General features: G+C 35.5%; 3 protein-coding genes across 3 annotated transcripts; 2 read left to right on the top strand and 1 right to left on the bottom strand.

Annotated features, from left to right (window-relative positions):
• Positions 1 to 576: 576 nt before the first annotated feature.
• On the top strand, positions 577 to 4629 carry LOC140771810 (protein NRT1/ PTR FAMILY 4.3-like). Its single transcript, XM_073113517.1, has 5 exons — positions 577 to 867; positions 1093 to 1310; positions 1695 to 2135; positions 3171 to 3310; positions 3414 to 4629. The coding sequence occupies exons 1-5, from the start codon at positions 738 to 740 to the stop codon at positions 4294 to 4296; spliced, it is 1812 nt and encodes a 603-aa protein (XP_072969618.1). The 5' UTR covers positions 577 to 737; the 3' UTR covers positions 4297 to 4629.
• A 148-nt stretch (positions 4630 to 4777) lies between these two features.
• On the bottom strand, positions 4778 to 10466 carry LOC140771811 (immune-associated nucleotide-binding protein 9). Its single transcript, XM_073113518.1, has 6 exons — positions 10400 to 10466; positions 8438 to 8684; positions 7103 to 7377; positions 6008 to 6172; positions 5793 to 5927; positions 4778 to 5264 (listed from the first exon to the last, which is right to left on the bottom strand). The coding sequence occupies exons 2-6, from the start codon at positions 8667 to 8669 to the stop codon at positions 5052 to 5054; spliced, it is 1020 nt and encodes a 339-aa protein (XP_072969619.1). The 5' UTR covers positions 8670 to 8684; positions 10400 to 10466; the 3' UTR covers positions 4778 to 5051.
• A 3142-nt stretch (positions 10467 to 13608) lies between these two features.
• On the top strand, positions 13609 to 25651 carry LOC140771914 (regulator of nonsense transcripts UPF3). Its single transcript, XM_073113743.1, has 13 exons — positions 13609 to 13945; positions 15305 to 15411; positions 17041 to 17136; positions 17248 to 17346; positions 17506 to 17588; positions 18261 to 18365; positions 19777 to 19924; positions 21016 to 21113; positions 21223 to 21715; positions 21799 to 21852; positions 21970 to 22091; positions 22193 to 22246; positions 24825 to 25651. The coding sequence occupies exons 1-12, from the start codon at positions 13806 to 13808 to the stop codon at positions 22220 to 22222; spliced, it is 1575 nt and encodes a 524-aa protein (XP_072969844.1). The 5' UTR covers positions 13609 to 13805; the 3' UTR covers positions 22223 to 22246; positions 24825 to 25651.
• Positions 25652 to 25921: the final 270 nt, after the last annotated feature.

Genomic DNA, 25921 nt, shown 5'->3' with positions numbered 1-25921 from the left:
ATATATATAAGACTCCAGCTCAATGCCGGACCACACCATGTTCTTCCTCGTCGTCGTCGTCGCTGCTGATTGCATGTATACTGATCATTTCAATTTTGTAATCCATGTGGGCTAACTTTTTGCTTCCTACACCACTTGCAAATTGGGTTGCTGCAAACTTTCTATTAGCATTAATTAATAATATTGTTAGGGTATATTTAGCTATAATTAGAGGTAAGTAAATTAAAAAGAGAAGAGAAGAAGAGGTGAATTAATTAAGGTGTCCACTTGTAAGGGGTTGGATGTGGGAGACCAGCTTATGCTACCCCTCCCCACTTTGCACACTCAGAAGGACAACAAAGTCTGACCCTGCAATAGTGACCTCCACTAACACTAAGAAATCAACTATTTTGCAGCCATTTATTGCTTTATTCTTCTCTTTTATTTATATTTTTTTTGCACCATGAGTTAAAACCCCCAGCAAGTCTCACCGACCCATAACTCTCTCTCTCTCTCTCTCTGTCTCTCTGTGTCTCTCTCTCACTTTCTCTTACTTTCTCTCTCTTCATGAGTCTGTTATAAATACTAGGCCAACTTGCATTAGTTTTTTACTGGATGGGTAGGAGAGCTCTCTTATTGTTGCAAAGTTGTTTGTGAGGTTGCCAAGAGATTATTGTGTTGAAGGAGACACACACACACACACACACACAAAGAGACACAAAAAATTAAAAGTGTTTGTGGTGAGAGAGAGAGAGGTTATGGATGCTGAGTCGAGACAGGATGGCAAAGGAGATCACTCCATGTTTGCTGAGGCTTCTGTTGATTGGAGAGGAAAGCCTTGCAAGCCAAACAAGCATGGTGGCATGAGAGCTGCCATCTTTGTACTTGGTCTCTCTCTTTCTCTCTCTTTCTCTCTCTTTCTCTAGCATGTCAAATGTTCATCTTTGGAGTTCATCAAGTCCTTTTAGTATTGTTGACTAATGAGCTAAACTGATATGGATGTGAAGTGTTTAAAAATACTTAGATATGGAGAGAGAGAGAGAGTCAATGAAGAGGTTTTCTTTTGATGAATTTGGAAGATAGGGAGATCTAACTCATGAGTTAATTTTGTAGGCATACAAGGATTTGAGATAATGGCAATTGCAGCAGTGGGGAATAATCTCATCACATATGTGTTCAATGAGATGCACTTCTCTTTGTCCAAATCGGCAAACATAGTGACCAACTTCATAGGGACTATCTTCCTCCTCTCTTTGCTTGGAGGATTCCTCTCGGATTCCTACTTGGGGAGTTTCTGGACTATGTTGATCTTTGGCTTTGTGGAGCTCTCTGTAAGTCTCTCTCTCTCTCTCTCTCTCTCTCTCCATTATCAATTCATTAATCAACAAAGAAAATTAAATGCTTCCTTTTCTTTTATGTACTTTATTTATTCTACAAAATGAGACTATGACAACAAGGCCACAAACCTACAAGAGTGGTAACATCAAATATCCTCTCAATCATCCAAGCTTTTACAACAGTCTCCTCAATGAGAGGGAGAGAGAGCTATCAATCATGGAACAGAAAGATTCTTCTTTAAAAACAAAAAAGTAAAATAAGATGATAATTCAATGGTGTCGTTATCGACTTCTGATATCATATTACATAAAACTAGTTGACACAAAAGCTTTACGCTGCTTGTATAACTATTCAAATGACATGGCTCATGGCTGTAGGGCTTCATACTGCTATCAGTCCAAGCTCATCTCCCTCAACTGAGACCACCACAATGCGACATGAGATCCAACAATGGTGAATGCTTAGAGGCCAAGGGATTCCAAGCCACCATCTTCTTCCTTGCTCTCTACCTGGTGGCATTGGGGAGTGGCTGCTTGAAGCCTAACATGATAGCTCATGGAGCAGACCAGTTCAGAGGAGACGACCCAAAGCAGTCCAAGAAGCTCTCCACTTACTTCAACACTGCCTACTTCAGCTTCTGCGCCGGCGAGCTCGTCGCCCTCACCGCCCTCGTCTGGGTCCAGACGAGGTCAGGGATGGACGTCGGCTTCGGCCTCTCGGCGGCCGCCATGGCGATGGGCCTCATATGCTTGATCTCAGGCCTGCTCTTCTACAGGAATAAACCTCCTCAAGGCACCATCTTTACTCCAATTGCAAGAGTGAGAATCTACTACTTTCTCTTTAAGCAACAACTTAGCTAGACTCTTCATTGTATTAACTCTTAACAATCTTGTAAACTTATTTGGCTAGTATATTTTCTAGCGTTAGAGTTGTTAGGGTAAATCATAGTTTAATTAGGATTATGGATAATAAATCAAGTAACAGTTGAAACTCATATAACAATTATAAGATAAAAGAAAAAGAGGTTTGGTTACAAGTAGCTAAAAGACAAACAGTGTTATTTAATCTTTTCTCCCATTAGATAAATTCAAATGGACCAAGAGTCAAAGGAATATTTTGTTTTTAGGCCTTTAGTTTATTTCATGTTACTAGTATCAACTCCTCATTATTTTATTTTATACTCTCTTTTTTTTAATTAAACTCACCAATAAGTTCTGCTCATCTTTTTGCTACCAGCTTGCATTAATAAAGATATCAACTAAAAAAATATTCAAGAGTACTACGGTCATCTATATACTAATTAAAAAGATATTTCTAAGAAATTTTAGACAAGATAAAGAGATTGAATAAATTTTATAAAAATATAAACAATAATAATAATAATAATAATAATAATAATAATAATAATAATAATAATAATAATAATAATAATAATAATAATAATAATAATAATAATAATAATAATAAAAGCAAAAGAATGGCGACTTTGTTGTCGTTATGTATGTAGACTAGTTTAGGCTAAAGAAACAGAATATGTTAACATCATAGTTAAGAATATATTGACCAATGTTTTGTATGTATAGTTTGATGTCACATTATACACATGCTTTACGCTTCTCTTGACATGACGGGGATTAGCTTTGATGATATATATCCATCTCCTTTAATATTATCTTTTTAATATCTTAAAAGGTCAAGTTGTTATTGCCCTCACATAAAACCAAGAAGAAGAAGAAGAAGAAAAAAGAAATCATCCAACCTTTTGTTTCTTTATCGCTAACACCCAATCATACGAGCATCTATAGTTAATTAAAAGAGTTCTCTAATTTAGCATTATTGGAGAGAATATGCAGGTGTTTGTAGCTGCCATTACTAAGAGGAAGCAGGTGTGTCCATCTAGTTCAGATATTATCCATCGAGGCCTAAATGATGCATCAAATCATGCCATGGTCAGGGGTGGTGCTTGCAATCTCAGGCACACTAATAGATTCAGGTCAGCCTTCAAGCAATTAATCCTCATAGCAGATATGAGAGGGTATTAGTAATAGTAATGGTGATAACAAAAACAAAAGCATTATAATTTGGTATGTGTTCAGGTTCTTGGACAAGGCCTGCATGAAAGCTGAAGAAGGCTCAAACATGAGGGAGACACCATGGAAGCTCTGCAGTGTGACCCAAGTGGAACAAGTGAAGATAATCCTCTCAGTGATTCCAATCTTTGCATGCACTATCATATTCAACACCATCCTAGCTCAGCTGCAGACCTTCTCAGTGCAGCAAGGCAGCTCTATGAACACCAAACTGCTGACAAGCTCATTCAGAATCCCACCAGCTTCTCTACAAGCCATTCCTTACCTCATGCTCCTAGTTCTAGTCCCCCTCTATGAGGTTGGGTTTGTGCCATTGGCTCGAAAGCTCACTGGGAATGATGCTGGCATCACGCCGCTCCACCGCATCGGTGTCGGACTCTTCATGGTCACCTTCTCGATGGTGGCGGCGGCGCTGGTGGAGAAGAAGAGAAGGGATGCTGCTCTCAGCTCAGACAGGTTGTTATCCATCCTATGGATAGCTCCACAGTTTCTGATCTTTGGGCTCTCAGAGATGTTCACTGCTGTAGGGCTCATTGAGTTCTTCTACAAGCAGGCACTGGGGGGGATGCAGTCATTCTTAACAGCCATGACATATTGCTCCTACTCATTTGGGTTCTTCCTGAGCTCAATGCTGGTATCAATGGTGAACAAGATCACCTCTAGCTCTTCAAAGGGAGGTTGGCTAAGTGACAATGACCTTAACAAAGATAGACTGGACCTCTTCTACTGGCTCTTGGCTGCACTTAGCTTGCTGAACTTTGGCAACTACCTCTTCTGGTCTAAATGGTACTGTTCAGCCAGCACACCAACCACTAGTCAACCAGATGGTGAAGAACACCTCAGCTTCAGTTCATCTAAGCATGCTGAGGTTGAGAATATCCTGCTGTGAAGTGGCATATAATAGATCCCTTTTACCCTTCTAATTTTCTTCTCTTTCTTTTCTTCTTTCTTTACCTGAACCTTGTACTAAGAAATCAGAAGTCCATTAAAGGAGATCAAAGATTTAGAACAGGAAAGACCTAGGTGCTCCTCCACTTAGAAGATTTGGTGTAGTATTGGGGAGGGGGAGGGATGAATGTAGCTAGAGGGATAGGTGGAGCATAATTCCACCAATTACTATGTCATGTCACTTCTACTCATAGAAAATGTCCTAGGTGCTCCTCCAGGAGCAAGAAAATATAAATTGCATATGGTTCTCTCTGTATAACTACTTTCATTCTTATACTTCTTTTTCCCTCTTTTTGATAGAACATGTGTTTCTAAAATTGAAAAAGAATATTATCTTTGAGAAAACTAAGAAAGTTTTACAAGTTACTGGCATATGCATCAAAGAAACTAATAAGGGCCTTATTTTCCACTGTTTCCAAACAACTTGATAGCTATGAGCAGCTCAAGCAAAATACTAGCAAATAACTTGTGAAATTCAAGGGAAGAGACTGGATATACTAAAGAACTGTTGAAAGAAAACTGATTGACACCACTTGAAACTATTTGACATCAGATAAGCAGTAAAGGTACGATTGAAAAGAAACATTATTTGCTGCATTATAGTTCCCTAAAATTACTTGCTGCATTATACTTTCCCTAAACAAATCTTACACAAACAGTACCTGCATCATAATGGCCACCTAATAACACCAGGCACTATAAGATATTACACCTCTGACTCCCGGATTGCTTCCGGAACTCCTCAGCTTCTTTCTGGGCCTTCTTCAGACTTGCTTTTAGCTCACGAATCTCGCTATCCGATTTTACCCTCGCTTCCTCTGAAATCTTCTCCGCTTGTAGTCTTGCAGCTTGCTCTTCAGCTAATTGTTTCTCAAGCCTCTCAATGGTAGAGTTCAGTTTATGCTCCACCTACAAAAGAGGTTATGGGAGTTTAGTGCTTCAGACAACACTACAATATCCAGTGGCAGATCAAATGCAGAATATCAAATGTCATTATTGCCAGAAGAATCTTCCGTAATTTTAAAATTTCACTGGAATTATGTAATAGGAAGAGAGGAGCATCTTATACTCTGTCTAGGAAATCTTTCAAATATATCTTACATAAACGACATATATAGTGTACTGTCAGGATATTTTTACCGGACGATTAGGTGGTCCAGGTTGAGTCAGGCATTACTAATTAAAGTATAGTGTTGTGCTAGGTGCTTGCTTAGATGCTTAAAACAGACTAGGAGTTATTACAGTACGTGAAAAGAAGATTTACTAAATCATGCATTAGAAAATATGACTTGCAAACGGAAACAAAGAAACAACATCCATCATCATCTTGTAAAGCCATATCCATGAAATAAGTTAAACCCTCCCAAAACTGCAATTTTTCCCAGGATGACTGAAGTGAACAAATCTGCTAAAAAGGGTTGGTGTTTAACATCTTACCATCGTAGTTATTCGTGCAAGCTGGTCATTGTATGATTTATATATCTCCTTCCTCAACTCAGATATCTGTTCTTCTGTATATCCTTTCAAGGATTCAACCTCTTTCTCTTTGTCCTGCAATCTTAGTGCTCCCGCCTGTAAATAAAGTCAGATATTAGACTCTCATGTTCATCAAATATTACCTACTTTAGATTGCTAACAAGGTGCATACATACCTTGAGTTCAAGGAAAATCTCATCTGTAAAAGGTTTTCCACCATTGCTTATTATCACTGAATCTACAAGTAACAGCAATTGTTCAACTTGTGCAGCTTGCTTTTTCTTATCCTTGGTCTTGTTATTAAAAACTACTACTCTGTTCTTACACAAGTGGATAATTTTCTGCAAAGAAAAGTTGCACAAAATGCTCTCAGTGCCATTATGCATCAAATGATGTGTAATGCTAGTAGTTGTAAGTTTGTTGTACTCTTTATTTTCAATAACTGAGGAAAAGTGTTTGTTGTTACTCTAGCTTTATACCCATCTAAATGCACAAGTATCTGCACTGCACCAGAAGACTGTAACAAGCCTTCATGACTAAAATAGTTTATCCACAAAATGGTATTTCTCTTTTAAAATTTTCTATCTTTAACTGAAATATCCCTTGCATGATAGTAATGCACTTCTGAAGTTGAATAACCATTTATTACTCAATAATCAACAGGAAAGGAAGTAATTATTTAAATTGCACTTCCACAATCTACTCTAATATATGAGTACTGCGGTCATGCATTCTTGAGTTTGCAACATGATGCAAGAAGCAATAATATTCTCAGCACCTTCGAGTTCACAATAAGTACGAAATGATATGCACAAACCAGGAGCAGCTAGAAAACATGAAAAACATCAGTACCAAAAACCAGAAATGGGCAATAGGAAAAGAGTACATCTTGAATTAGCAGAATCCTCTATCACCTTAAGCATGTTCCAATAAAATTGTTAAATACAGAAGTATAGTTGAAGGATAATCCTAGATGCTGATGAGGATAATCAAAAATCCTTCATATCAAAGAAAAACAGTCTTGCACCAAAAGAAACTATTGACTCATAAAGCATGGATCTCATATAATGCATGTGTAAATCAAGAAAGAAACACATTTCATGAACTACATGCATATGCACAAGTAGACCAATGGACATATATGCCTTGTAAACATATTTCTGAAAACATGACTTGTTTCTTTCTCATTAGCATTTTATGCTAAAAACAACAAGCTAATAACATAAGAGGCAAAGAACATTACAGTAACATGTGCGGCTACAAATTCAAACCTGTAGAGGCTTTGGCGCTTGCTCAATATAATCCTTGAAGGTCATTGGACAATCTTCAAGCTCATCTCCACCAGTGAAAACAACAATCATGTAGTCAACAATCCTCTCACCGAAAAAGGACTGCAACTTCTCGATTGTGGTCTGTTCCTCTTCTGAGAACCGTACTTTAATCGAGAAAACCATAAGTACTGCATGAATCCCATCTTTTGCCATGCTAATACATTTAACAATTTCTTGGCCAATAGACTCAGATCCTCCTGACGAATCAAACAGTCCTACAAGAATATATATGTTAGTAGTTGTCACGGTATTCTGAACACACTGACAACAATAAGTTTGTGCTAAACATGTATAAATCGAAGCAACTTCAAGTGCCAAAAGGATGTGTAGAAAGTGCAGTAACTGAATTTATCACCTTAGAGCATCCTGCCACCAAGTAAGACAAATAGTAAAATGAAACTTTATATTTGATCTTTGACTCTTTCAAAACCCATATAAATAACATTGACTTAACCAAACTAAACTGCATTATAAAAAAAGTAGTAATGGATATAGTTCTTAACCAACTTGGGTAAGGAAGCCTCTAATAATTCACCGGTACCAATAGGAGTTATTTGTTGGCCTCAAGTTACTACATTTAAAGGGATACCTCCAAATGTTTCCAACTTCCCATCAAACTTTGACCAATATAAAAACAATTCATGTTTGCATATGATTTACTGATAAAATAAACAAAAGTACCACACTTAATCTTAAAGACATCCAAAATTCCAAGTTTGCTCACCAACACAATAGACAAACCTAGAAAATGTACAACCCAATTTAGTGCAAGTCTCATTATTATTATATAAAACACTGTTTGGCTAGTGAAAATTCACTGTATAACTCTCATAACTGGAAGTAAAGGAATTGTTCCAAAAATGTCAACTGACCAATATTAAACTAACAAGACATCATTAAATTGGGAAGCATTTCAAGTCTCAGTTCAAGCTTGACATTTTCACTGACAATTGTTCGAGAATAATAAGACTACTCTTTTTTTCTTTTAATAGTTAAAGTCCTATCGAGATTATGTCTTTATTTTTGTATAGTGGAACTACTATAGGAAATTCAAGTAGACTTTTGAGGCTCAGAAGACGTATCATGTGCTGTTTATAAGACATTTAAATTAGTATACTGCAAGTTCAAAAGTTGGAGAGCCAGAAAATTTACAAACTGACGTACATAATCCTTTTTCATATTGATATTTTCACTCAAATCCCACATCATATTCAACGGCAAAGAGGAAAACAGAACAGGTAAGGGAACTAGATAAAAGTATAAAACTAGACATACCAGGGGTGTCAATAACATTAATTGTGCGACCATCTTTTAAAATGGTGCTTTCCATCTCACAAGTACTTGTTACACCAGCCGGACTGAACTTTGACAAGAATGCCTTCCTCCCAAGAATGCTATTCCCAGTTGAGCTCTTGCCATAGCCAAGTTTTCCAACAAGAACAATAGTACTAACAAGATTACTTGAGGCAGCAAACTCCCAGTCATCATCTACTATGCGTCCACCCATAGTGCAATTAAAAGCCTACAGAAAAGATCAATTTACTAAACAGGAGATAACTGATAACAGGCTCTAAATCTCTTAGTTCTCATTTGCAGTTACTTTTATCATAGCATAAATAACTTACTAGGAAGCTTCATATTGATTATACCATTTGAGAAGTGGGAACAATTACTTACATCGGTATTCATAGTTACAAGTTATAGCTTCTTAACATAAAGAGAGAAAATTTCTGTAAACTACTATAAGCCCTATAATCATAACAATGGTAAAGAATCCCCACATAAACATTAGAAATATGTCAGAAAATAAGTATGCTGCATCTATAATTAGCAAAAAGAATCTCGATAAGTTGACAAATGCATTCAGTGCACCTCTCACATTACCATGTCTTACGCATTCCTTATATTCACCTAAAAGCTTCAATAATTTGCAATTAGCAGTTACAACGTTCCAGCTGTATGGATAGTTTTAGTGGAGTGGAAGGAGGCAGGTCCAACAACCAGAAAACACTCCAACAGACTCCTTTGCGTTATTGTCATGCTAGCCCTCCTAACTTACTAGCAGCTGTTGCCAATGCATCTGTCGTGCATATTTCTTTACCTATGCTCACTTATTTAACTTTAGCCGCTTATCAGGAAAATTCAAAACTAATCCAGTAAAATTAGTTTCCGCCTGTTCAAGTCATAGACCTATAGCTGAAGAACTATAACTATTAATGCTGAACAACTATAAGTTTATATTAATTCTGAACAAAATAATACCACTTACGTAATAATACCAAGACTTGCTTGTCAATAAGTGCTCCAAGCCATATCTTGAGGTAACCTAAATCAACGGGCCCACTTATAAATTGCCACTATGTTATTGATTTCTTAAGCCAAGTACATACATGACCTTGAAGTAAAATGGCAATAGTGATCATCTTAGTTCGATGAATAAGGATACAAAGAGGATATGTTGGCTCTAAGAAAACTCTGATGCCAATCCTGCTTCGTAGTGGAAATACCACTCTAGTAGATAAATAGAAATGATAATCTCCAACCTCCGATAAAAAGACCACATGAAACTTCAATGATTCCACATCAGTTCAGATATTATATTAAGACCTAAGCATTTACCAAACAAATTGCTTCTTCTTGCTCTCACAATTTATTCCTGATCTTAATAAGACGACCAGTAAATGCCCTTGATAAATTTTGATATCCGGACTAGATTGTAGCCATGTTTCTCCAGATTATATAGCATGATAGTCAAAGATTAAGCATACAGTAGTTCACAACATCGTTTGACATTGTGAGAGACATCCTATTCAATTAAATAAATTACATAAGCAGAATTAAAATTGAAATAAAAGTGTAGAGATATTTGTTGCTTCAAAATTTTAAAACGGATCAGGATCCTGTAATCCATGTTATAAAAATCGCCGTTACCAATTTTCCTACAAAAAAAAAGGCCGAAATAAATGATCTTTTCTTTGAAATACACATGATCAAACACGTTTATCGGTGGTAACATACAAATAACTAAAGAATAAAAAATCAGAAAAAATAAAAAAATAAAAACTCTTGAACCATCACAAGGCGCGATTTGTCATCAAAACACGAAGCAAAGGAGTTCCAAATTCAAATTAACCAAGAAAAATCTTCGGCCCATCTACAGAGAACGAGTAGGCACCATAAAATTCGAAGAGAATTGAGAAAAAAACGGACGGGAAATCCAAAAGTTACTCACTATACCTTCGGCCACGAGTCGAAGGACTTCGGAAGAAGACGAAGCGACCGGCGATAGAGAGATAAAGTGGAATACGTGTAGACGAGGTTATGAAATATATATATATAGAGAGAGATATATAAAGTTGCGCCGTATTTTTAGAGATTTTTGCATGTATACCCTTAAGAAATCTATTATTTGTTTATATAGCCCTATAAATTATATATACAGAACCTATGTTATTTTACATAAAAACCCATCCGGCTACTTATTCAAGTTAAGTATCAATAATTTAATAGAAAAATAAATAAGGATAGTTTTATATTTTTATTTCTAAATTGTTTAGATATTAATGGTTATTTAACTCTAAGAAATTTCTATGTAAAAATAAAAATTAAAAAAAAATATACGTATAAGAAATTTAGAGGAGTATATAAAGAATATTTGAGATTTATGTGTAATAATATTATTTGGCTGATGTAAGTTTATCTAATTGCAATATAATAGCTAACAAACGGATATGATATAAAATAATATCGAATTTAAATACTTAAAAATATAAATTAAGTCTCCTCTGTTAACAAGTCTACCATTTTCCTCGATAAATAATAATAATAATTATTATTATTTATTTACAAAATAAGAAAAAAATATACAATTAAAGTAGAATGTGGACTTATTTTATAATAAAAAATTATTTCAAGTCTAAACTCTTTTCTTAGTTGATGCAAATAGATAATATTCTCATAACTGTTTTTAGGCCAAAAAATAATTTAACTTAATTTGTCATAATAGAGTTAATTTTTTATCGATCAATTTGATGAAGATGTAATAGTTAAGATCTTTAAGGGTATAATATGAATGAAAGATATTACTGGTTAATTTTTTTTAGATATATAATCTTGCACATTATTTTTTAACAATTATATTATCTTAATATTTTATTAAATAAAAGATATATATATTATTAACTGGGAGTAATGTATATATATCAAAATAAGGGTATTGATGTCTTTTACTTAAATTGAATTTTAATAGATAGAGATAGAGAATTATATTTAAATTGAAGTTTCTCTCCAAATAATCAAATTAAAATTATTTAATATTAAATGATATATCCTATAATTAAGGTATAATTATATTTAAGAGATAAATCTTAATGGAAGAAAAAAAAAATATAGAGCGCTTCTTGTATACCGTAAAGTTAATTGTTTATCAATCAGTTTAATGAAAATCTAATGGTTAAGATCTTCAAGGGTATATTAAGAAAATTAGGAAGTTAGGCACACGTAATGAATTCTTCTTAACTAATATACTCTTTTTCTTACCTAGTATAGTTTTGGAACCGGTACCGAAAAACTGATATGAAAACTGGCTATTATAGACATTAGATTAAGATTATAATTTTTAAAGGTGCATTGAAGTATTTACCATGTAAATATCATCACAAGTTGGCATCTCGTATTAAAATATTTTTCATTACAAATATATTCTAATATGTTACTGAGTATATTATAGTCACACACACACACACACACATATATATATATATATATATATATATAAACGATAAATATGTATATATGCATGTGTATACAAAGAAGACCTCCAAGAAGCTACCAATCCCTTGGAATCTCACTCCAATTTCAAGGAGTATATTCTCATAGCTTGTAGTTTTGCGGTTAACAATGCTTGTGTGAGGGGAAAAGTGAAACCAACCAAGCTTTAGAAGCCCCCACAGTTTCCTCCTTGGAGTCTTTCAGTGTACTTTCATGCAGAAACTATAAATGATTTTGAGATGGTTAAGCCCCTCAATGCTGATGAATGTGTATTCAAAATCCTTCATGAAAATTTAAAAGAGCTAGGAAACTATCTTCAAATAATAAAAGAAAATGTGAAATATTAAATAAAGTATAAGACAAGCAACTCAAATTCATGATTTTGTTTTTAACTTTATATAAAAGAATTCCAAAACATAGGTAAAAACTATGATTTCAAACTCGAGCAGAATTGATCAACTATAGTAATTACAAGAATAATTTATAGACCACTTGCTAATACCTAATGCTTTCGTAATGGTATTGCTCGCTTGAACTCGTGACGTACTGATTCTCATAAATAATTCTTAATCTTCTTAAAGATTGAGATTGAAGATTCTTTCCCAGTAGTCATTGAGACCGGGCATTTAAAGATCTAAAATATCTGAGATATATAGAATAATTATTTAGCACACTGTCATTGAGCCTGTGAGTTCTTGTGATACCAATCTCCAATAAAAGTCTCTCAATAGATGTTAAAAGAGAGACACCTTAAGATTAGGTTAAAATACTTTTATATAACTCCGCCACATAAAATCTAAATAGCCATAAAGAAATACTTCATGGTATATATCATTTCAAATAAGCACATTCATAGATGCATTCAAACACCATTTTCAGAGTGATTAGAACCACTTTTCTAATACCCGAAAACCAACAATTTTTAAACTTTTTAGTTATAACCACTTTTTGGGTGGTCGGAATAATGTTAAAAAAAAACTTAATTTTCTCTTTAATTGTGTGTGACTATAAGATTAAATAACAGAAAATAAATTACGCTTGAGGAATAATATATCACTTGAGATTACTGATCTTATATTATAATTTTAGTCTACTGTTTAAATTATAAAAATCTATATATATATAAAACTAAATAAATTATATTATTATCCTCAATAAAAAAAATAATAACTCCTTCCTAAACAATTGCACCTTTGAGTTTCTACATGAATGTTCATAAATATCTGTAGACATGTTTACACACCCAAAATTACTAAAACATATAGAATTATATATTTTTTCTTAAGGAAAAAACAAACAAATAAAAAACCAAAGAAAGGGATCATTGAAAGATTTTAGTGTTAATCTAGCACAAAAAATAAATAAAAAATTCTATAAAAATAAAATAAAGAGAGGTATAAAATAATTACAAAGGTATATAATTAATACGTAATTTTAAATAAACACATTAAATCAAAATAAATATAAGTTTTAGTCCTTAATTACTTGCAAATTACGTTATGATGTAACTATTAAAATCTTTTAGCTAATTATATATTTGTATATATATATATATATATATATATATATTGAGACACAAAGCACGTGAGTTTCACGTGTTAGGCCACGCCCCCAAATTCTCACGCCGTGGCACGAGGGATAAAAATCCTAATCCCCCAAAATTGCTTTCTTTAGGTTAAAATTTCCTTTCCTTTATGCTCTCTTCGTCTCCTTCTCCCTCTCCCTCGCTCACTGATCTCACTCCTCTTCCAATCGAAACCCTAATTTCTGCCGAATACCCTAGCCGTGGTTCCTGCTATCCGGCGGAGTCTCGCGGGAGGTACGATTCGGGAGATTCTTTTTGTAAAGGTCTTGCTCGTCGAGGGTTTGGGACATGAAAGATCCGCTCGATCGGACGAAGGTTGTGCTCCGGCACTTGCCTCCGTCGATCTCTCAGCAGGCGCTAATGGAGCAGATCGATGGGAGGTTCGCTGGACGCTACGATTGGGCGTGCTTTCGCCCTGGGAGGAGCAGGTTAGGGTTCCCCCGCCACACCCGTTTGGTTTCTTTAATTTGTGTTAAGTTTTCGAATTTTAGGTTGTGGCAGTCTGAAGGTCTGATTGAGGTGGGGAATTTGGGCCGAATTGGTGCAAAAGAAGCTTAATGTGGGAAGGAAACAAAATTTTCTTTTGGGGCCTTGTTTTATGTTTATCGGTCTCTTTCTATTGTTGCCGAAAGTCGCAATTTTTCTACACGTATCTTGTAATTTTATGTTGTTTCTATTCTTCTTCTCCTCGACGAGGGAAGTTTCCTTACTGGCCAGCGACATATCTGAAATTGGAGTTCTACTGTACGCCACATAGTTGATCGATAGGAATGAGAATATATTATCTTGAATATATATGGCCTAGCACAGAAGGACATCACATATATGAATATTGAGTTTTCTGCCTCTCTAAGTGGTTATTTAGATGATTCGTTTCTTTCTATTGGCCATGCCTATTAAGTAGTGGTATGCAATGGCAATGCATCTCGTGTTGGGTGATTGTTGTAGTGGGAAATTTGAAAATATTAGTAATTTAGTATTGTGACTCTGGTGGGGTAGTTCATTTGTCAAATACAAGGTAATGTGTATTAAGCAAATAGTGCCCATTAGTAAGGTTAAATGACCTGGAACTTTTGGCATGAGTTTGCTCTTTTCTTTGCCAATGGTAGATTTTATGCATTTTATTTTTAAATGCATTTGGCCTTTGCTGGTTGTGTCACGATCTAAGTGGCAATAAAGTAGTGAAATTCCATGGTATCCATCTTTCTCATATCTACTTTCAACATAGGAGAATTTCTACATTAAATATTTTGATTGCAAGAGAAATGGTGAAAAACACATACATGACTGAAAATATTAAGGTCTCTGGGATTTCTTTTTGCTGTTGTAGAACCAAATGGTGTGTCTTCTAAGATAATGGGTTCAGTAAAGGATTCATATGATGTTTGGCATCTTTAAATGCTTTTATGTTGTGTAATAGATAGTAAAAGTTATTTCAGAATTAAAGTCATGGGTTAATAAACATGAGGACATGAAGCTTATGTTATGCATAATGCAGTTTACATAATTTTATCTTTCTTTCATTGATTTCATAAATTATTTTCTTACTCAAAACTAATTAGTTAGTATCTTTCCATTCTCGATCATTTCTAAGGATTGAAGTACGATCAACTAAATTTAAGAGTTTATAAGTGCTTTCATTAAGTTGTTTTTAACCTTGTTGAAGGTTCCTTGCTCTCTTTTTGGACTTACATGTAGGTTATATATGTTTTGATTGTAATTTTGCCAAATATAGCAAGTTCATGCACGCTCATTTTCTTACCGTTGTTTACCCATCGTCTATGCAGTTACAAAAACCAGAGATATTCTCGAGTCTATCTGAATTTCAGGAAGCCAGAAGATGTGGTTGAGTTTGCTGATTTCTTCAATGGGCACGTATTTGTGAATGAGAAGGGTAATCATATATAGTTTGTTTTGCTCAACATGTTCTTTCAATTGTGGCTTATGTTATTGCTAGATTTGAAGTCTGCAGTGATGTTAAATGAGCTGCAAGAATTTTGGTGCATCTCGCATTTCATGTACTGTTTGTTGTTTCTTTATCTTTTTTACTCATTGTTATGTGCATTAGTAAGTCATATTGATATATGTGATATGCCAGCTAAATATCTCCACCTTGTTGACGAGTAAGGGAAAGAACTAAGCAAAGAGTGAGGAAGATAACTTACTGTTGCTTCCTCACCATTGGATAATTTGCCTCTATCGATGCCAATTTTGTTGATTTCTTCTGCCACTTTAGCTGTTTGCCGCTGGCGTTATCGTTACTTGGCTCCATTGACACTGCCCTTGTCTGCCCCTTGCAGAGGAGAAAGGAGGAGATGATCCGATAGGATGTGTTATCATCTTCTCACTAGGCTAGGAGCCTAGTTCTCATGGGCAACAAAGGCAATGTGTAGATGGCATCTGTAAAGGTGTGCTTGTTTGGCAGCACATCGCCTTAGTTCAATATCATCTCAACTTGTATGTGGCCTCAGGAGTATTCCCCTGCATTAGTCTTTCTTGTAGCAATCTTTTATTTGTGGTCTGGATACCAGGAAATTATACAGCTGGTTTCTTTGGAGAGAACAATCTAGGTTAAAACATCTGTGTAGGGCAATTGGTCCACATCTTATTACCAGGAAACAAAGGTAGTGCATGTAGATGACATCTGTAAAGGTGATGAGAGCAATGGTGGTGGTTGACTCTGGGTTTTACTTCCTAAACAAGGATTTACGTGCCACAAGACACCGTGCTTGTTTGGCAGCACACTGCTTTAGTTCAATATTATCTCAGCTTGTATGTGGCCTCAGGAGTATTCCCTGTATTAGTCTTTCTTGTAGCAATCTTTTTATTTGTGGTCTAGATATCAGGAAATAATACAGTTGGTTTCTTTGGAGAGACAACAATGTAGGTCAATACAGGCAAATTTAGGTTAAACTATCTTTGTAGGGCAATTGGTCCACATCTTATTACCAGGAAACAGTGATCATTTAATCTCGAAAATCAGAATACACATCGAAGAAAAAACAAGGCCTGAGACATAGGTGATTTTCTCCTGAGAGTAGGTTCTTAGTTCTTAGTATAAATTTCTCTGAGAAATATATTACTAGGTAAAAGAATTTTGTATGTGCACTGGAGAGCTGCAAAGATCAACTTGTTTGATACTTGATATGCTTGTTTGATAGAAGACCCAAGATATATTTTTAAACCTCTAATTAAGATTAAAAGGACCTGTAGACGGAAGGCGAGTGAACGGGGTGTCTATCTTCTAGGTACCAGAAGTGCCTAGAACCAAGCGGTCATATAAGTGAACCTTAGAATATTTCCATACAAACTACAAGGATTCCCAATTGCTACACTATGCGGTTTCTACTAAATGTAAAAGAAAAGGGCAAAAAAGATTTGTATGGAGCTGAGGCAATTATCCTGGTTGACATCCTCCATCTTGAGTCTGACTGTGTGTCAGTAGCTTTTGGTTAACTACTTAACCCTGAAGTAGAAACTTATCATCCCTATGAACTGTATTTTCGCTGTTGTTCAATTGCAGGCACCCAGTTTAAGGCACTTGTGGAATATGCACCGTCACAACGTGTTCCAAAGTCATCTTTGAAGAAGGACGGCCGTGAAGGGACTATATTAAAAGGTACATCTCATAGTACTTTTGACTCTACCTCTGCTTGTAATGCTTAAATAATGTCTCATGAAGGTTAGCCTTTTCTGTTTAATGACAAGCAGTTCTTTGATGAATAACTAGATCCTGAATTTTTGGAGTTTCTTGAGCTTCTTGCGAAGCCGGTTGAGAATCTTCCAAGTGCTGAAATTCAACTTGAAAGGAAGGAAGCCGAAAGAGCTGGTTAGTTTCTACTCTCTAGACTATATTTATCTGATAAGCAGGCTTAGACTATAAAATTGGAGCATATATTGTGCTTGTGAAGTAACATAGTGAGAATCATATCTTAGAAATGCAACGGTACAAGCAATTGTTTTCAATTTTTCTTCTTCTGTTCTCTAGCTGCTGGGAAGGAGGCACCGGTGGTGACACCTCTTATGGTTTTTGTTCGTCAGAATAGAGCTTTTGCTAAGAGTGGAGCTAAGGTACCTTGAGATCTTTAATAACATATTATGGCTTCTTATTAGTGCTTCCTTCCAGAATTGACTTATGCACAGGAGTTGGTCAAGGTGATCTTTTTATGGTTATGTACTTATATCAGTGGAAAGTACTTCATGATTAAATAGGCAGATTTTAACAATTTCAGGTTTAAAACTGGTTGAATTTGGAAAGTTGTCTGCACATTAGTAATGGCATTTTCATCCTCTTAGAATAGCATAATATAAATCTTACTTGCGAACATCATGAATGATTCCAGCTATTATTGTAGACTTGTATCAGAACTTTATGTCCATATCTTTACTACAAACAGTTCTTATTATTTCCTCATTGTCTGTTTTTGGTAATAATATATATATATATATATATATATATATATATATCCTTTTGTTATAGTTTGTTGATTGGGATTGCAATTTTATAATTTTATTTGTAATTTGTTTTATTGGTAACAATATTTTTCCCTTCAGATAGCAGTTAATCTTGTAAGTGGCTGTTCACTTTCAAGTAGCTATGTTTTACATTCTTCTATAAACTGTTACTGATTTTGTTATCTTTCTTTTGTTTTCTGGACCTTTTCTTTTTCTTGATTTATTCCAAAGGATGTGATTGTATACGAACAAAGTCATTTTCTGTATTTTGATATATATGTATTGCAGAGATCTGGAAGCAGTAGACTCAGCAAAAGAGCTACAGGAATTACAGCTAGCAGCATGACTCCTTCCAAACGTGGTTCGGAGAAGCGTAGAATTTCCACTTCTACGGTAGTACTTTTTTTGACTTATTTATCTCTTTGTGGGGGATAAAAAACTGGCTTCAGAATTCCTTTTGTTGCCTGAGTGTTGTCTCTGGATTCACACATGCTTCTCCAAAGATGAGAAAAAGTTGGACTTTATCTCTCTCCTCTTTGGGATGAGCATTTGCAAATCCAGATTACAATATGCTTTTGAGTGCTTTGCAAGTATACTTGATCTCTCTGTACATTTTTAGGGTTGATGGGTGGTGTTTTAGTTATTAAGATAATTTTAATGTTAATTCCTTAATGGATTTCAATTCACGGGGCCTTGTTTGTGGTGGCCATATTAATATCTGATATTGCATCTTTGGCTGTAATCTTGTTTACAGTATCAACTTTATGTTGTGTGGTTAGGCTCAATTTCACATTACATCCTTGAACTTTTAATTTAAGCATTTAATGACCCTGCAGTCCATACACTTTGAAATTTTTAAATGAGATTTTAAAAGGCCAAATTACCTGTTCGGATTAACTTAGGAATAACTGTAAGTGCTCAGGATTTCAATCAATTATATCACATCTTGGCTCATGGTTGCAAGTGAAGCTTCAACAGAGGATGCTTCTTGCTGATGGAGGACTAATCTTTCTGGAGTATAAATCTTGCAAACATGATGGGCTCTTGTTTTAGAGCTAGATAGAAGATAATAAATTAGTTTTAAACTTTTAATGATGTTTTGTGGATGCTAAGGGCATTTTGGCAAGTGGATTAGGAATTTCTGGCCGGCTTCAACAGAGGATTCTTCTTGCTGATGGTGGACTAATCTTTCTGGAGTATAAATCTTGCAAACATGATGGGCTCTTGTTTTAGAGCTAGATAGAAGATAATAAATTAGTTTTAAACTTTTAATGATGTTTTGTGGGTGCTAAGGGCATTTTGGCAAGTGGATTAGGAATTTCTGGCCGGAAACATTAGCTCTAATGACATAGTGCTTCCCTTACTTGCACTGTTTGTTTTGGACAGAAGATCCAATGGGTGGAGAATCAATGGCTGCAAAGTGAAATGGACTATGGACCACTAGTCTTAAGTGTTTTAGTTAACAATTATTGGCTAACTTGAAATTGAGCATAACCACAGTGGTAAAGTGTTTCCTCTAATTGTTACGATCCCAGCTTTCAACTTAAAGCAAGAGAGTCCTAAGCAACAATGTAGAAGTATAGAACAACTTAAACAATGTAAATTTATTATGGAGGATAATTGCTTAAGGTGGAAAATTTCTTTTCAAATGTGGAAATAGGCCAGCCATAGCTAATGAAAATTGCTAAAAGAGATAAATCCAATAAGCTGTTACCTTAGTTTATTTTAGTGGGCTCTGCTAAATTTTGTTTAAGCTTGTTTAAATGCACATTTTAATTGATTTTGTCTTGGTTCTGTTTTCCAGTATGTTTTAAGAGAGGGTACTAAGAGTGGAAGTTCTAAGGAAAAACAAACATACATCTTAGTGCCAAGAAGAGAGGAGCTGCCGCTTAAAGATAAAACTATTTTTGCTGCTACTTCAAGTGCAACAGAATCCGTGGAAAATGAAATTGGTATCTTTTTTGCTTCTTGTGAATTGCTTGTTACTAAATATCAGATGGTATAATACATGATTGTTGAACTGTTTCATATCTGGTAAACTTGATATCAGTAATTTGAGTATTGTGTGCAGTTTATTGTAGGATGCTTTCTCTCCTCTTGTACCGCACTATAATAATATATGCACGAGAACATCAAGATGTATCATTGTCATTTTGACATTCAAAATTGATTTTTTACTTTGATGTTTGTAAGAGTTGTCAAATATATTGCTAACGAACCTGATAAAATTATATGAATATCATTAAAATATTTCTTACGGGACTAGTATTTAATATTGCTTGCTAGTATTTTGCAGGAATCTTCCAACAGAAATAGAATACTTATTGGAAATTTCTTTTTCTTGTCATCCCTCCTTGCTTATTTTTAGTTCTTCTGATGTTTGATATCCAAGACTTTAAGATTCAAATTTGTGGAAAGTTCAAGACTTTCTGTGTTCTGTGACATGTTATCTTGCAATCATCAAGTGCCCAGTTCGGGACTTATTTTGTGCTCAAGAAAGTTGCCTTAGTTTACTTTCATTAGGACTTTTGTTTTACAATTATATCTCCCCCTGAAATTAACATCATTCATCGTAGATGTTTCTGCCACCTACTAGCATACCCCTTTTTTCTGGCTAAGGAGAACTCAGCTAAAATGTTTTTATGCTATTGTCTGGTAGTGGCCTCCTCTATTCATCTCTTCATTTTGCGTAATGTACTGAAATGCTAGAAGCATGTCAAAAGCAGGCTTCATATTGATGGAGTCGGTAGAACTGATATCTTTGGCTACAGATATTCCCTTTTAGTTTCTTGAGCTCATCTCTTCTGCAGTAGAAGAAAATGAAGATTATCTATCTGCATAGATTGAATAGGAACTTTTTTCCCCTTTTTTGTATTATACTGTCATTGAGAAGTGGATATTGGTGTTATGACAGGAGGGGGGACATATTATATGATATATGGGATTCTTGAGACATCCTTCAATTCTATGGCTGCCGCTTCCATCATGTAAAAGGTGTTCTTTCTCCAGTACCTTATAGTTTTCATTTGTTATTTTGTCTCAGGTGGTTCAAATGGATCAACCTCCGGAACCTCTGGAGCTGTTGAAGCTGGAAAAAGCAGAATTGTGCTTTTGAGAGGGAAAGAGAAAGAAAGTTCTCATGTAAGCAACATTCTTTTTCTTTATTTGTTCTCTTTGATCTCTACTCTTTTTGCTGTTGTGGTTATCATCATAGTAATCATAGTCATTACTTGATTGCTTCCTTCAACAGGCATCTGGCGGTTTGCCTCAACAGCAGAATGTGTCGGCCTCAGTGAGAAGTTCTCCTGCTTCAACTTCAAAACAGGATCACCGACCTGAGGCAAGTGGAAGATTTATTAGAAGCATACTTTCAAACAAGGAAATGCGTCAAGGTCATTCATACACGACTGCATCCCAGCCCGATCTGCAAACGGTGAGCTTGGAGAAGGACAAGCGCCCACCACGGCCTCCCAACATGCGCTCCATGTTGAAACATCACATATCTGAAAATGAGGATAAAAGACATTTGGATGAAAAACTTAACACTTTACATGGTTCTGTGTCAATAAGTGAAAAGCATGACAAACGCACTAGGAATAGAGATAAGACAGATCATGGTGTTTGGACTTTTCGCCGCTCAGAGAGGTCTCATTCCAACAGTGGAACTCTTTCCTCATCTTCTGATTCTGTGCAAATGCTGTCAGATTCTATAGAAAATGAGTTACTTTCCGAGCAAGCAGCTGGTATGAATTGGCAGGGCAATGATATGTTTTGTTCTCATAATGGATGTATTGCTAATTTGCTGACTGCTTTGACATGCCATTAGGTCATGGGGAGATAAAATCTGATATTACTGGCACAAGCCGAAGGGAAGAAAATGGTTAGGTTTCAAGACTTAGTTTTCATGAGTTGAATATTGTTTGTTTCTTTATACCTCTTTTTTTATTTTATTTTGCTAATGAGGTTTCAACTTTTGGTTAATTCAATACTTATCTAGGTTCACATAGACTTGTCAGTCGCCGTGGAGCAACTCGTGGATCAAAGGAAGCAGAAAGCTCTCTAAGTATATCAGAAGGAAAGCATTCCAAGAGAGGTCCTACTGGCTATGGCACACATGAGGTGAGCTGCGATTTGAAAAGTTCCTGGTGGCCAGTAATTTGACCATTCCATTTTATCCTCAGAAAATTTTGTTACCTCAACATTATCCTATTGCTTCTCAGAGACAAGTATGGGTTCAGAAGTCTGGTTGAGCATCATAAATCTATTAAGGGATGGTAAGTTATTTTTTTATTTTTTGCACTCTGAAGTTGTTTACTTGTATGTATAACGTACTTTACTTAACATGGAATTCCATAGATCATGGGTTAAAAATACTGAAACTCAAAGGTTAACTACTCATCTCAGTTAGCCTGTAGTGCTGAAACAGTATATGGAACAGCAGATGCTGGTATGCTCATTACTTTGAAAAGTGAATTGCACCTCTCATTCCCCACCATTCATCTGATCATGACATTTGCACAACAACAACTATCGCCTTCTGTTCTGACCATTTGGAATTGGCTACATGAATCATATTCCTTCGTTCATCTCTCTTTGGGCTAATGTTATTTATCCAACTTAGTAGTATCGTCCCATTCCCTGACTCTTGCATAGCTTTGGTCTTTCCTTCCTTATAAAGGAATTTCCTTGAATAAATTGTTCTTCCTTATTAATGAGCTATGTACTCTCTATTCAATGATGGTAGAATCAGCTTGATGATGTCCATAAATATTTTCCTTTTCAAGTGCTACCTCTCACTTGTATTTGTTACAACAAGTTGTAATTAATCATTTTCTATAACCTTCTTATCCACCTGAAAATCATGCCATTCCCTGACTCTTGCATAGCTTTGGTCTTTCCTTCCTTATAAAGGCATTATTTACTTGAATAAATCGTTCTTCCTTATTAAAGCTATGTAGTCTCTATTCAACAATGGTAGAATCAGCTTGATGATGTCCATTAATCTTTTTCTTTTTGAGTGCTCCCTCCTTCTTGTATCCTATCATTTTCTATAACCTGCTTATCTACCTGAATATACTCATCTTGGCAATGTTATACTTTTGCATGTCTCTAATTGTCAATATTCTGAACTTGCATTAATTCTATAATATTATATGAGACAATTATCTTTTCACCTCATGAACTACCATATTTTTCATGATGATCTTTTGAACTATTTTTTGGTATACAATGACTCTTTAAATTATCAAAAATATCTCACCTCACCCCTTCCGTTAGGTTTTTGTTAGCTATTTTCATTCATAAGTGGTCATATGATAGCTACGTGACAAAAATATGACATGTTTACTTTTCATACGCACGTGCAAGTCACGTGCAACTTAAGAGATAATTTTATATTGATCAAATAGAGGGGCAATTTGGTCATTTTTCTGATTCCATCTAGGGTGTTAAAGGTGAAATATTTTTGATAGTTCAAGGGGCATGTTCAAATGATTATTGTGAAATATGACAGTAGTTCAGAGAGTGAAATGAGAATTATTTCATATTATATTTAGCTTTAGCTCAAAAGTTTCATGCATGCTCATAAAAATAAAAGTTTCATGCATGTTCAAAAGTTTCATGCATTTTCATAAAAATATTTATACGTAAACTTCCAATTGTCATGTAGTGTACTACTATCGTAGTATGTTGTCAATAAATAGTTCTGCAGCTTAGTGCATGATACTCCTATATACAATCTATTTAGGCATGAGCAAAGTTTGGGTTGGTCTGCTTTAGGGCCAGGTGAACCTCCAATATCAACCCAAGGGCGATTTGTGCTCTCTTATCAAGTTAAGGGTATCTCAGGGCCAGTTCAGTTTGATGATTTTCTTTGAGGCTTTCAGTTGTGAGTCAGGCCTGAAGGCACAGCGAGATTTAAGCTTGACCATCGACTTGCTATAAGCCCTGCATTTGAGCTGGCTGTGTTCCACTTCTCCTTGCATTAACCTCATGGTCTCTAGATGAGCGCCAGCAGGGTCTTGTTCTTGTTCCTATAACGGAAATATGTTATTTGGTGAAAGAGGGGATTGTGCGGGTGATGGTTTCTATGGTGCAGTATGTGTTGATCTGGATGGTCAAAGGAAGTTTCCAGATTGTGGTCTGCTGTTGTATTGAGGGTGTGACAGCAGTAATAATATTAATCAGGAAAATTAGAGGTTGCTGATAATAAACAGAAGGCTGGGATGCCATATCGGCTGAGGGTTGAATAATGGGTATATCACTATTAGTTGTAGTTTGTATACATTTACCTGTAGAAAAGAGGTCGGGCTAGTCAGTCTGGGTCTTCATATTTTAACTATGGCGAAGCGTGGCAAGGCAACACTGAGGTTGAATCTACAGGTGCAGTATGACTATTTGCACCAGAGAACCTCTGACCTTACCAGACAAATTCTGTTCTAGGGTGCTGAGTCATTTAGGTGGGCTTGTTTTGCTTGGCTATTTCTGCTGCTAAATTGTTCATCCCAGGTGAGCTCTAAAGCTAGCACAAATGCTGTGGCTGCTTTTTGGAGTTATGGACGATAAATGTCTACAATTACCAAAAAAATATGTGAAGTGTCTGGAAGTCTACTACAGTGTGTATTGAAGCTTTCCTATATTGTACAGTACATAAAATATCTTCCATTCTAGCAGTAGTAGCAATTTTATGCGAGACCAGTTTGGTGATATCTTGAAATGAGCTTGTATGTATATTATTTTATTGATACCTTAGTTGGTTCAAAGCTTTACTTTTTAAATACACTGTTCTTGTAATGTGTTCTTTACTGTAATTTGAGTATGTTCATGAAATCTTTTCTTCTATCTTAATTGCAGATACAGTCATTGCAGCAGCTTATGAACTGTGGAAAGTTTGTTCTCCATCATATTTTGATCCCATTAAGTATTGAGTAAGAAAGGCCTGATGGCTAGATGCTGTTGAAGAATTTGAAGTCTCAGTTGCAGCTGAAGGAAGATCTGTACTATTAACTCTCAGCAGATGGTGAGATGTACACGTTTCTGGTTCAGGGGTTGATTCAATTGAATGAGAGAGATGGGTTTCTTGGATTGAGTAATATCTTACACAGGTAAATAGTTTGGTATTATCATTCTGGAGTAGGAAGTACTGCTTCTGTTTCTGAAGCAGTACGATAACTAGTTACTGGAAAGATGTCCGCAATGGAGGCTTTAAACAATGCTGACATTGTGCTGAAGGTGCAATAGGGCATTGAGTCTCAAGACGAATGTAAATATCTCATGAGTTACTGCTGAAGTATTGTTATAGTCGATATGACAAGATGGAGCTGTGAAGCCACCCGGTTCAGTAAATAAAAGTTAGTTTAGTCTAAGTCCAAATCCCTCTCCACAACCTGAGTTGGTTGCTGCTGTTACTGTCCAACCAGCTGATTAGGCAGTTGTGGGTAAAGTGATAGATTGGACTCGTTACGTGTCTTTCCTTGTGGATGAACTTAATGATGATTTAAACCAATCTCGCAGGTTCTGCTGTTTATATCCTGCAAAATTTAATCTTGGTGTCCCTTTTTTACCGACAATTTGCTGTTATTTGATAGTCAATCGTCTGTGTTATGTATGTTATACAACAGCATGATCTGGTCAATCTCAAGTGCTGTTTTAATTTGAAAGATCTGAATTCCTTTCTGTTTCATTGTTTCTTTTTCTTTGTTAATTGCTGCACAGGGCATTTCACAGCATCCAAGTTCTTCTGACTCCAAACATTTTCGCAGAAGGGGATGCATGTAAAGAGTCTGATTAAGATTGCTAATACTCTTGAATGCACTGTTTGTTAATAGTCTTAAAATGCAATCTGTAGAAGTTGGCTATAGTGAGTGCTGGATTTAGTTTTCATTTGGTTAGTTGGTAGCACCAAGACGTAGAGGATGGATAATTCCATTCTTATTATCAAAATGAATTTC

This window comes from Typha angustifolia, chromosome 12 (genome assembly GCF_048772165.1).
Source record: "Typha angustifolia cultivar Huaian chromosome 12, ASM4877216v1, whole genome shotgun sequence".
Lineage (NCBI taxonomy): Eukaryota > Viridiplantae > Streptophyta > Magnoliopsida > Poales > Typhaceae > Typha > Typha angustifolia.
This window is presented reverse-complemented; position numbering and strand designations above follow the sequence as displayed.

What these genes read in the sequence shown, in the direction of transcription:
- LOC140771810 (XM_073113517.1), top strand. Translation starts at nt 738, where the DNA reads ATGGATGCTGAGTCGAGACAGGATGGCAAAGGAGATCACTCCATGTTT. An exon ending in AGCTGCCATCTTTGTACTTG is followed by an intron (nt 868 to 1,092) that starts GTCTCTCTCTTT and finishes TTAATTTTGTAG; the next exon opens with GCATACAAGGATTTGAGATA. An exon ending in AGGCACACTAATAGATTCAG is followed by an intron (nt 3,311 to 3,413) that starts GTCAGCCTTCAA and finishes GTATGTGTTCAG; the next exon opens with GTTCTTGGACAAGGCCTGCA.
- LOC140771811 (XM_073113518.1), bottom strand. Translation starts at nt 8,669, where the DNA reads ATGGGTGGACGCATAGTAGATGATGACTGGGAGTTTGCTGCCTCAAGT. An exon ending in TAATGTTATTGACACCCCTG is followed by an intron (nt 7,378 to 8,437) that starts GTATGTCTAGTT and finishes ATATTCTTGTAG; the next exon opens with GACTGTTTGATTCGTCAGGA. An exon ending in AGATTTTCCTTGAACTCAAG is followed by an intron (nt 5,928 to 6,007) that starts GTATGTATGCAC and finishes CTTTATTTACAG; the next exon opens with GCGGGAGCACTAAGATTGCA.
- LOC140771914 (XM_073113743.1), top strand. Translation starts at nt 13,806, where the DNA reads ATGAAAGATCCGCTCGATCGGACGAAGGTTGTGCTCCGGCACTTGCCT. An exon ending in GAAGGAAGCCGAAAGAGCTG is followed by an intron (nt 17,347 to 17,505) that starts GTTAGTTTCTAC and finishes TCTGTTCTCTAG; the next exon opens with CTGCTGGGAAGGAGGCACCG. An exon ending in GTAGAATTTCCACTTCTACG is followed by an intron (nt 18,366 to 19,776) that starts GTAGTACTTTTT and finishes TCTGTTTTCCAG; the next exon opens with TATGTTTTAAGAGAGGGTAC.